This window comes from Fukomys damarensis, unplaced genomic scaffold (assembly GCF_012274545.1).
Source record: "Fukomys damarensis isolate Sample0158 unplaced genomic scaffold, DMR_v1.0_HiC HiC_scaffold_4, whole genome shotgun sequence".
Lineage (NCBI taxonomy): Eukaryota > Metazoa > Chordata > Mammalia > Rodentia > Bathyergidae > Fukomys > Fukomys damarensis.
The window spans coordinates 25,284,029-25,296,386 of NW_022900916.1; the positions used below are offsets into that span (position 1 = coordinate 25,284,029).

Consider the following 12,358-nt stretch of genomic DNA (forward strand, 5'->3'; position numbering starts at 1 on the left):
CAGTATTTATGATACCATGTGCATCCACAGTCCCTCTACCTGAGCTTGGGCTTTTTCTGTAACAGACAACAATAGTTTATTTTAAAATGGCCCCTTCCTCCTTGCCAAATGTTCTAATCATCCTTTGAAAGCTTTACAATTAGAAAAAGGATCATAAACTAAAATCCATCATTAACAATCTATACAGAACATTAAACTTTAGTGGGCTGGGCTTTAGACTTTAACACCTTGTAAAAATGTTGGAATGAGTGTTTTCAAAATCCATAAGCTTTAAGAATGTGTTAATCAGCCAAACACTGTAAAAACTGCCTGAAGAATGACTTGCAGAAGCAAGGAAAAAAATGCAAACTATCAGAACAGACTGTCCATCCGGGGGCAGCACACCAGGACTCCTCCACACCTCTAACCACCAGCCATCTGTCCACATAGGTCTGTATTTTACACAGGCTGTATTAGAGCAAAGAGAAAGGTCTAAGCCAAAGCTTTAACTTTATTTCCTAATAATTTAGGAACCATACATATACACTTTAATTTTATCTACTCTATAATTAAAATTTGAACATCTTAAAGTTAATACAATATCAACTTATAAGCATTGAAAATTCCAAATCCTTTCTCCACTAATTTATCTTTTGGATGTCATTTAAATTGTTATTTAACCCTATGTTTAGAATTTTAGGTATTTTGGGACTTGGGAAGGCTTTAAATATGTAAAGTGGATAACTAAAAAATTAGTTTGCAGAATTCTATAGTCAGAAAAAGCAATAGGAAAAACACTTCTTGGTATATGTTTTCAAGATTCATGACAGTTAGAATATTGGGCAAATAACATCAAAGCAACTAGCCATATCCAATTTATTTATATCAAGTCACACATCTCAAAACGATAGATTAAACATGGGGCAAGGCGACAAAGGATGAGGGACATGTACCACTTAACTGTAACTACTCCCACACTTTCTAGAAATTTAGAAATTGCAAATTGTCAGTTTGAATAATTCAGTCCAGCTATTTAAAGCTACTGCCACTTATGAGAACGGTCACAAATATGTGAAGTCTCATATTCACATAAATGTGCTTTTTACAAATTGATAAAAATTACTGTAAATTATTTAACTTTTCTCTTTCAAAAGTTTAAGTTAATGCTTTTGTCTCTCTGTAGTACCTGCACACAGTAGTTGTCTTCTGCAAGACTAAACAGATAAATTGAAAGAAAATGAAACTTCAAGTAACAGAAGGTAAACTACAAATATCACTAACTTTAAAATGCAACCCTTAAAGCAGCTTTATTAAGTGGCTAAGGATTAATGTTAGTTCAGGGTCAGTAATAGAAAAAGATGTTCCATTCTTGTGTTTTCTTCATTTTTAGAATAACTAACACACACACACACACACACACACACACACACACACGTACGTACGTACGTACGTACGTATATATTACTGCACGCCAGTAATATATCTCCAGATCTCAAGGAAGTTGCAGTGTTTTGAAGTTAACTAAAAAGCTCAAGTATTCAACTTAAGTACTTTAATGTTATTTTACCAAAATAACCATCTAGTCCTTTGATAAATCCAGGTTTAGGGTGGCAATAAGTAAACCAAATTAAAGTTTACCAAACTGCTAGGGATTTGGCTCAGTGGCCCGGTGCCTACCTCACAAGCACAAGGTCCTGGATCCCCACTACCAAAAAAAAGTTTACCATAAAACCAGACAACTAAAATTTTGTTTAGCTACACTATTTCAAAGCAGGTTAGAAAACTTTTAATTTTTTTAGTTATACTATCATAAAACTAAAAATTCATTTTGAAAAGGGGATAATTTAACAACCTTACATTTTTACTTTGGGCCATGTTATTTTATGTATCAATCAGATCTACAGATTGATACAGTGTAAATAGTGACTTTAAACCCTCTCTCTCCTTTTGTTCCCTTTCAGCCAGGCGGGCCACCCTGCTGCCTCCAGTCTTTAATAAAGACCTCTCATAGGAGTTCTGTCTGTGCAGGAGCGATCCTCGGCAGGCATTGGTTTCTTTCATTGGTGCCATGACTCCGGTCCGGTGCTACCCAGCTCCCAACTTTAAGCCGCGGGCTTAGGGACCCCGAGCCTTGGCGCCCTGATCCCCCACACACAATCGTGTCCCTTCACCCAGACTCCTCTCCGCACCCACCACCGGCCTCACCGATTGCTTATCTTACAGAAAGCAACCACTTCGCGGCCCGCCTTCTGGATAAAGCCCATGACGTGGATCCAGATCCGGCTGCGGTTTCTTCACTTCATGACTCAACCACAACAAGACTCCATTGGTCCTATCCTCAAGAAAGATCAGTAAATGGGATCTTAGATTGGTTAACAGAACATTTCTACCAAAAGACCCTCCAAGATTTTAGTTCAAACAAACTTTGCCTTCTATACCCTTCTCCTTATCTGCTGGCTTACACTCTCACCCGCACAGCTTCGAGTTGAGCCATTTGATTAACATCTCCCAATGGCCCAAAAGCTCTCCCATTCCCAAATGTGGGACGCACAATTCTTGTTATACGTCTCACAACAGTACCTGTCGCCTACACAAAAAGACCTGGTCTGCCACTTGCCATACTCACCCAAAGATTTGCCCTTTCTGCAACGAGTATATGAGCTCCTCCTCAGATTCATGATGGCAGAGACAAGGCAATTTAATTCTACTCCTAAGGTACCGCAGTTCCCACAAAAAGGACTCTGTGGTCCCAAACTGGCACCTGGGAAATACAAATCCAACTTCCACACTAGATTTTTGGTCCAGGTGTTCTGCCATCCAGTCACCTTCCCAGTTTCACATGCTCCCCGATTAAAAGGAAAAAATTATGCATTTAACTCCTTGGCGGTGCTACTATTTTTTACTATTGCCAGGGAAGGCCCCTCCACTTGCTGTATATATATGATATTTTCAGGATACGTCTAACTCAATTCTTCACCATTTAGGCCGCCCCTCCACGGTTGTCCTGCCCCTCAAGCTACTATACTTGCCAGATCAGCCCCCATCACTCCACGATCTTGCCGTCACTGCCCTCCTCAAAGCTCCTAAACAAGCAGCCGTCCAATAGCTATGTCGCCCCACAAGGGTAAGAGATGATAAAATAAAAATCCCTCCCTTCGCCCCTCATCACCCCACACCTGCCCCTTTTTAGCAAAAAAAGGGAAGAATATAAGGTAAGTGCGATAAATAACTTCCTTTTTCACCATAAAGTTTCCACTTCCTACCTCACGCGTCACTGGTCACGAGACCGGCACATGAACAAGGTTTGTCTGTTAGAAAATAAATGTCCCAGAGTGGCCCCTGAGTGGCTGCCCGTGCAGCAAACACAATCCTCAAACCCGCCTACACCAGTCACCCAATATATAACCAAGCCCATTCCCGTTTCCTCTCTCTCCCTCCCCTTTTGTTCCCTTTCTGCCAAGCAGGCCACCGTGCCACCTCAGCTCTTTAATAAAGACCTCTCATTACAGAGAAAAAAAAAAGTGATTTTAAAAATGAACTTAAACTAGGTGTGGTGGCGCACGCCTGTAATCCCAACACTCGGCAGGCCGAGGCAAGAGGATCGCTGTGAGTTGGAGACCAGCCTGGACTACATAGTGAGTTCCAGGTCAGTCTCAACTACACAGTGAGACCCTGTCTCAAAGAAAACCAAAACAAACAAACAAAGAAAAATTAAAAATAGAAAAGGGATTGGGGATATAGCTTAATGGTAGAGCATCCTGGGTTCATTTTCCAGCACCACCAAAATATAATTTAAAAAGCGTTCAAAAGAAAGTTTAAAACACAGTTTTCTTTAGAGTATTAAGCAGTTCCAGTAGATACAAGGTGCTATTTAAATGGACTGCTCTGTGGTTTCCAGAGGTTTGAGGACAAGAAAGCGAGCTGTTCTTTTTGGGGAGAGAGGTAAAGTTAAATACTACACAACACATTTCTTCTTTCCATCATAACTTATAATGAAGTAAACCAGACGCTGGAGCTCTCTGACGATCAGAATCTGTAACAAATCCTAACAATGAAACCTAAGATATTACAAAATTGAGGCACAAACCTTTAAACAGTTTATAATGTATTATTGGTTAACATATGGGTAAATATACTTTCCTCCTAAATTAAGATTCACTACTTTAAAAGTAATGAACATTCTATTTTTCCCATCCTAGCTTCCAAAATGCTTTTAAAATTGCTTTTTAAAACTTGCAGAGTATGTTGCATAGAGTTCAGCACTACTTTTTCTAAAAAGCATACATTCATACAAGTCTATATGTATCTAAATCTTTCCCAAAACACAAGAAACTGCACAGAGCCTGCATTTGAGGAAGACAAAAAGGCAGTTTTAACCATTTTGATGTTTTAAATTTTGCCATGAGTACTATATATTTTTAAGTCTTCCAACCTTTTTAATTACCATAGAAAAAACTAGTTTCACTTAATTTCTGTGAAAGTTTTGTATACAGTATAACTCAAGAAAAGAGTTTGAGATTTCATCTGTTTCCATAAGTACACCATTAACCAAGAACAATGAAGAATTGTATGACAATGTTTTTACCAATTTTAGTTACATTGGTAGTTCATCAAAATGCAACAGACTAGAAAAAATGCACAATAATGAGGTAAAGTTAGTCTTGTATGGAAAAATAACCTGCATATGATTAAATTATAAGTGACATTAACAATATGCACGTTATTATTATACTTTCTATAGAGTGCAACATCAAATTTGAGACAATGCATCAATCACAAAGAATGACTTGATATCTTACAGATATCCCCAGAAAATAATCCAATATGCTAGATTTATTGCATTTAGATAGCTAAAGTCTATAAGAAATTACTCATTGAAAAGGAAGCATAAACAGCCAGGCATGATGATGCACACCTGTAAAGAAGATTCAGGAAGCTGAGGCACGGGGATCACAAGTTCAATCCCAGCCTTACCAACTTAGTGACTTAGTGACACCCCTGTCTCAAAATAAAATAAAAAAGGTTCTCTTCCGCAAAAGAGGGGACCAAAACATGGAGGGAGTGGATAAGAGGGAAGGAAGAAGAAAAGAATTAAGATGTGCACGGACCAGGAATTTAGCTCCGTAGTTCTGCCACCTGCCTCAAAAGCACAAGGTCCCAAGTTCAATCCCCCGTACAAAAAAAAAAAAAAAAAAAAAAAGATGTGATATGTACATATCATATGTACTTATTCCCCAGTGTATGTGATCATTATGTACTGTAAACATGTACTTAAAAAAAAAGTGCTGGGGATGTAGCTGAGTGCGAAGATCCTAAATTCAATTTCCAGCACCAAAAACAAAAAAGCATAAGCAAAGATTTCATCGTATGGACATGAGATTATCATAAATCATCTTTCCATCTGTGCTGAATCACTGCCTTTGGCGTGCCACACCATGCTAAAATCTCTTACCTTCAAAACCCTCACTTTGAGCAACAAATGATTGCAACATGTTATAATCTGTGCAATAAGAATCCAGAAGCCAGTATCAACATAAAATATATAAGAAGGAAAAGCTCCTAAAATTTCAACTAGTAAGTGAGAAGAGGCCACCATTTGACAGCCACTATGCTAATAATAGTTCAAACAAAAACCATCAATGAATGCTAAAATGAGTAAAAGTACTGTTAAGAAACAGGTTCTTTACAGTCTCTGAAGGCAACTAACCAGGAGGATCCTATTGCAAAGGAAAAAAATAGCCACTTAACCCTAGAGAAACCTGGCAGACGCAACCTTAACCAACTGATCAAAATTATCACCACTATCAAAACAAAATGGGGCTGGGGATTTAGCTCAGTGGTGCTGCCACCTGCCTCACAAGCACAAGGTCCCACGTTCAATCCCTGATGCAAAAAAAAAAAAAAAAAAAGAAAATCGATAGCATGCTTCCTGATTAGGTACACTGAAAACTTCTAAGGTAGTCCATTTAAATCATAATCTGGGCAGGGCCAATGATTTAGCTCAGTGGCACCATGCCTACCTCACAAGCACAAGGTCATGAGTTCAATCCCCGGTACCAAAAATCAATAAATAAATAAATCACCCAGGAGATGGGGATGGAAACTCAGTGGTACAACCTGGGCTTGATCCCCAGCCCTGAGGGAAAAATAATAACCTGATTCTTAGGATGGAAGCCACTCACCCTAGAAGTCCACGATGGGAGACAGACCTTCTACAATAACTAGTTTACAGCCCTCACAAATATGAAGGACATCACAGACAAGGACTAAGGGAGTGTCCCAGATTAAGAGACCAGAGACATCACATCTAAATGCAGCATGTAACCCTGGATTTGGTCCAGGATCAAAAACAGGACATTAGTTGGACAACTGGCAAAGTATGAATAACATTTTAAGATTAAACACTGTGGTGTCAATGCTAATTTTCTTTATTTTCATCACTGGACAGTGGTTATGTAACAGAATGTCCTTGTTTTGTTCTGTTTTTTGATACTGGGTATTGAACTCAGGATCTATGCCTGCAAAGCAGGCAGCAGTACCACTGAGCTAAATCCCTAGCCCAGAATGTCCTTGTTTTTAGGTAACACACAGTAAAGTATTTACGGGTAAAGAGCAGTATGTGTGCAACTTACTTTCAAAGGTCCCTGAAAGCGGGCCAGGGATTTAGCTCACTAGTTTTGCTGCCTGCCTGGCAAGTGCAAGGACCCGAGTTCGATCCCTGGTACCACCCACCCAGAAAAAAGTTCCTGAAAAATTAGAGCAGTTAAACTTTTAACAAGGAATCTAAACAAAAGGTATATGGACAATCTGTACCATGCTTGCAACTTGTCAGTAAACAAAAAATTTTAAAGCCTTCCCCCTACCTGCAAGCCTTCCAACTTACCTTCCTATTTCTCTGATGTTTTTATAACACAACTCCTTGAAAGCCTAACCATGTTCATTCTCTACTTCCTCTCCATCTATTCATCCTTCCAAAAATGCACAATAGTTTCAATACTACCATTCCATCAAAACTCCATCTGAGATGGGTACAAGGAGCCAGTCTTGCACTGTAGTGCCAGCTACTTGAGATACTGAGGCAGGAGGATATCTCTCTGTTTTTTTGTTTTGTTTTGTGTCTGGGATTGAACTCAGGACCCTGCAGCACTTGCAAGGCAGGTACAGCACCACTGAGCTAAATCCCATGGCCCAGGAGGATCTCTTGAGCCCAGGAGTTTGACAACAACCTGGGCAGCAGACAAAAACCACATCTCAAAACACACACACACACACACACACACACACACACACACACACACACACGCTGGGGATTTAGCTCAGTGGTTCCACCACCTGCCTTGCAAGTTGAAGGACCCAAATTCAATCCCCGATACGAACAAACAAACAAACAAACAGGATGATCAAAACAAACACACACACAAATTAGGCATGGCAGTGCACAGCTGTAATCCTAGCACTGTGGGAGGCTGAAGCAGGAAAATAAATTCAAACCCAGCCTGAGCAATTTTTATTTTGAAATTTAAAATTTTTAAAGGGGGTAGAGGGGTATGTAGCTTACTGTGAAGACTCCGAACTCAATCTCCAGTAAAATTAATTATTTTTTTTAAATACCATGGTTTAAAAAAATAATAAAAAGCATAGTAGTGCCAGGGATTTATCAGTGGCAATTCGCCTGCAAGCACAAGGTCCCGAGTTTGATCCCTGGTACTAAAAAAAAAAAAAAAATTAGCATTGTAGCACAATGCCTATAATCACTCTGGGAACCTGAGGCAGACAATCACAATTTCAAGCTTAGCTTGGGCAACTTAGCCACTTGGCAAAATTCTGCCTCAATAAGAACAAGAAAAAGAAAAAGGCTAGGGCCAGGCATGGCGGCACACCCCCATAATTCCAGTACTCATGAGGGTGAAGCAGGTGGATCACCATAAGGGCCAGGCCAGCCCAGGCTACGTAGCAAGACCTTATTTCAAAAGAAAAAAAAAAAGGTCGGGGTACAGCTCAGGGCAAAGGCCCTGGATTCAATCCCCACTGCTGAAAAAAAGGCCAAGGGTGGAGCACATATGCCTAACATGTGCAAGGCTTGGAGTCCAACCCAGCACTGTAAAAGAGAAGCCTCCACCTGGCAGGATCACCAGCAGTTTCCTTACCCTGGACTTCACTCCTCCCGTTCCTAGCTACTCACCATGCGGTCTTCATATGTCTAACTTCTGCAATGACCTGGCCAGACTATACTGTCCTTCTCCCAAGCACAACTGCCCTGCTCACAAAACCCTGCTTGTCATAGTAGAAAACCATCCTTCAGGAGTTTGAACCATCAACTGCTGAGGGAGCCTTGGTAGCTTCCTCGGTCCTTACACACAGCCCCTCTCCAGACAGGCATTGGCACTGGCAAAACAGAAAATACTAACCATCCTCACAAGCACTGAAAGCACTAACAGCACCACCAGCACAACAGCCCAAGCAACCACTGTTTCTAACCTGGGTAAAGTAGTGGGTGCTGTTAACTGGTTTCTCTGATGCCACCCCATACCCCAAGGTTTATTCTCAGAGGGAGCCTTTTAAGGTAATCTGATCAGAAGTGTCCCTCTGAAAAACCCTCCCAGGCCTTCTCATCTGGTCTGAGGGGTCTCACCTCCCTCCCACTCTGTCCATAGCTGCCTGCCTTTCAGACTCGTTAAGGACAGCTCTCCCAGTGCAGCTCCACACCTGTCACAGCACTGGTCCCAGAAAGCAGCACAAGCCCTGAATGCCACACCCCTGCCTTGCTGTCACTCTCCCCACAGGCACCTGCTCACCACAGTCCATCACCTTCTCTACGGCTCTGCTCACACAACACTTTAGTAGGAAGCTGTTCTCTGACCCTCCTACAGGACAGCAACCTAACCCCATGCCCTGCCAAGCATCTCACTCCACCTTACCCTGTTTTTATTTTTCCCTATTCCTTTTAATACACCTTACTTCATATACTGGCTTTGTCTACTTTTGCTCTCTAGATCAGTACTGTCCATTAGAAGAAACACAAGGCAGTCTACAGCCACATCACCCTGAATGTGCCTGATCTCATCTGATCTTGGAAGCTAAGCAGAGTCGGGCCTGGTCAGCATTGGGATGGGAGAAATACAAGGCAAACCACAAATGAAAGCTCCATGGGATACTAAATTTTTCAATAGCCACATTCAAGTAAAAAGTAGCTGACATTAAAATAAAAATTAGCTGAGTGTGGTGGTGCATGCCTGTAATTCCAGCACTGGAGAGGCTGAGGCAATAAGATCACTGTGGATCTGAGGTCAGCATGAGTTCCACAGTGAGTTCATGGCCAGAGTGAACTACATAGGGAGACCCTGTCTCAAAGAGTAAGAAATTACTGTAGGGTGTGGTGGTACATGCCATGACCCAGCATTCTGGAAGGCTGAGGCAGGAGGATCACAAATTCAAGCTCAGCCTGGGCAAGTCAGTAACTCAACAAATATGTCTCAAAATAAAAATGAGCTAGGGATGTAGCTGAGTATGAAAGTGCTGGTTTCAAACCCTAGTACTGCAAAACAACAAGAAGTAAAAATTATCACTGATTTTTTTTTTTTTTTTTTTGAGACAGGGGCTCATTAACTTAACCTGGGCTGGCCTCACACTTGCTATTCTTCTGTCTCAGCCTCCTTAGTAGCTGGGATTACAAGCATGTGCCACAGCACTGGGCTTGAACTATCTTTGAAATTCAGTGCATCTTTTATTTATTTGTTTATTTATTAATTTTTGGTACCAGGAATCAAACTTTGGTCCTTGTGCTTCCGAGGCAAGTGGCAGAACCACTGAGCTAAATCCCCAGCCCCAGTGCATCTTTTATACTTACACCACATCTCAGTTGGACCAGCCACATTTCAACTGCCTCATTAGCATCATGTGCCCAGTGGCTGTCAATTGTCCCACTAAGGTCATCTTTCAGATTACAAGTTTCCTAACAGCAGTATTCTTGCCTTCTCATCACTTCTGCCCCACAAACACCTAAAGCACTACCTGGTATGAAGACACTCAAATAACTGATGAAAAAATCACTTAAAAACTGCTATGTCCAATAAAGCAGAACTACTTGAAAAAAGAAAACAGCAAATGGGCAGGGGATTTAGCTCAGTGGTGCCACCGCCTGCTTTGCAAGCACAAGGTCCTGAGTTCAATCCCTGGTACCAAAAAAAAAAAAAAAAAAGAAAACAGCAAACTATCCAGTTTTCTAAAACTAGAAAAAAGATATACAGAATGGGAAAAAAAAAAAAACCCACAATGAAATAACATAAAAGAAGACCACTGTTCTATTATAATTTGTTTTGCAGTACTGGGAATGTGTTCAAGGCTATCCCCAGCCATTTTTTTATTTTGAAACAAAGTCTCACTAAGTTACTGAGTTTGAATCTGGAATCCTCCTGCCTCAACCTCCAGAGCACTGTGATTACAGGCATGCATCATTATGCCTGCAGTTTGTATTGGGAAAAATGAAAAAAAAAAAAAATCATTGTTGCTGGGTGTGGTGTTGCATGTTTGTAATCCCAGCACTTGGGAGGCTGAGGCAGGAGGATCACTGAGTTCAAGACCAGCCTGGGCTACATAGTGAATTCCAGGTCAGTCTCAACTACATAGTGAGACCCTGTCTCAAAAATAAATAAATAAATAATCATTTTTTAAGAAAAAGTAATTTCTCCAGTGACAGGATCAAAGTTAGTTATTTTCTAAGTTTAACTAAGTTACCCAGAGCAAAGAAAGCTGGCTGAGATCTGTCAGAGGTTGGACTCTTCAGCTGCTCATCCTTACAAATACAATGAGCCACCACAGAACAACTAAACCATCAAAAGAAGCTCTGATGGTACATAAATACATTTTCTTAAGGTGTTAGGAGTAATAAAATGTCTCCCATGCTGCTCACTTCTCTAGGCATGACCTGAGTCAACACCTGCGGTTCACTTTCACCCAGGGAACCCAACGCCTGCCTGCAGATGCCCAAATGCCTAGATGCACTTCATTTTGCTCCTGTGCATTCTTCGTGCTCCTCAATTATTTCACACACTGCTTCGGTTACTTAGATTTTTCCCTCTGCGTTCAGTTTTTCTGTCTTCCTGTCCCACACCTGTTTTTTACAAACTGACTTGTGCTAAATTCCTTATCAAAGCTAGCATGCCACACAGTTGTGTAAAAAGTCCTCACTTGCTGTGCTATGATACAAAAATATAGTCACAAAGAGTAACTGATCTGCATAATTTCAAACTACACCTTAGTGGAGTCGCAAGTCTCAAAATACAGCGGGCCCTGGAGATTCCAGACACTTTTCAGAGGTCCAAGAAGTCAAACTACCTTTATAATAACATTAACGCATTCCTTCTCACGTACTGACTTTTCTGCTGATGGTGCAAACAATGGTAGGTTAAGACTGCTGTCCATTAGCGCGAATTAAAGCAGTGGCACTAAACTGTACTCATAGTTGCTATTTTCTTCAATGGCATGTGTAGTTTTCTTAAAAGGGTTTTGTTTACAAGCAATAAAGATTAGTGTTTTATTAAATCTCAACCCCAGAATACCCATCTTTTAAAACACTTGAGAGCAGAAAAGGGAAATGTGCATAAGGCCTGCTGCTACCTCCTGTGGCTGTCTGGGAAAAAGCACTGTGCAGTTGACACGGGAAGGGTATAGGTCAGGACACAGCACTTGCCTGGCATGTGGGGCTCAACCCCCAGCGCATAAAAAAACAAAAAAACAAAACAATTACGATGCACCTGCCACTCCTCTTCTACCTAAAGGCACTTTAGATAAACTGTGGTTATTTAAGCTTTCAATGCCTGGAAGACATTTTCTGAGAAAAGAATAAAATGAGCTTGTCACTTACAAGACGGTTTTTCTGAGAAATATTTGCTGCCAAATAACTAAGTTTGAGCTTTAAGTAAAAACTAGAATTTGGGAAAACTTTTTTCCTCCACTATCAAAGTTTACAGTTCTTCAGTACACATGAAGATCCATTCAGAGTGCAATGGAGACTAGTGGAATTTAAAACAACAGTCCAAAAACGTTCACTGATATGATTTCAGATCTCACACTGCAAGCAGCCTGTAAAAACAAAAACAAAAACAAAAACACTCCTGGTCATGTTCTGGTATAAAGAATATCCACAATTATCCGGAAAAAATTAAAAACTACTGACGAGCAATATTCCTTCCTTTTCTAAGTACTTATCTCTGCAAGGCTATATAGTTCTCATATACTTCAGTCAAAATGTTAGCATCACAACAAATGAAGTGGTAGCAGTTAGAAGTCCTCAGTTATCCCAAACAAAGACATCTGCAAAAATATGAAACAATCTTACTTTTTATTTCATACTGCTTTCAGAGCCATTTCACAAGACATA

At 40.6% G+C, this 12,358-nt stretch overlaps 1 protein-coding gene across 3 annotated transcripts in view; it reads right to left on the minus strand.

The window, feature by feature from the left end:
- The window catches only part of Igf2bp3 (insulin like growth factor 2 mRNA binding protein 3), a 141,520-nt gene that overhangs the window by 103,605 nt on the left and 25,557 nt on the right, over window positions 1-12,358 (minus strand). The window contains exon 1 of one of the 3 annotated variants that reach the window (XM_010641118.3): window positions 2,185-2,273. The exons of the other annotated variants lie outside the window; for them this stretch is intronic. Within the exon in view, the coding sequence (XP_010639420.1) occupies window positions 2,185-2,243 (59 nt within the window). The 5' untranslated portion in view covers window positions 2,244-2,273. Of the gene's footprint in view, window positions 1-2,184; window positions 2,274-12,358 lie in introns of those variants that run through there. 3 annotated transcript variants of the gene reach the window in all.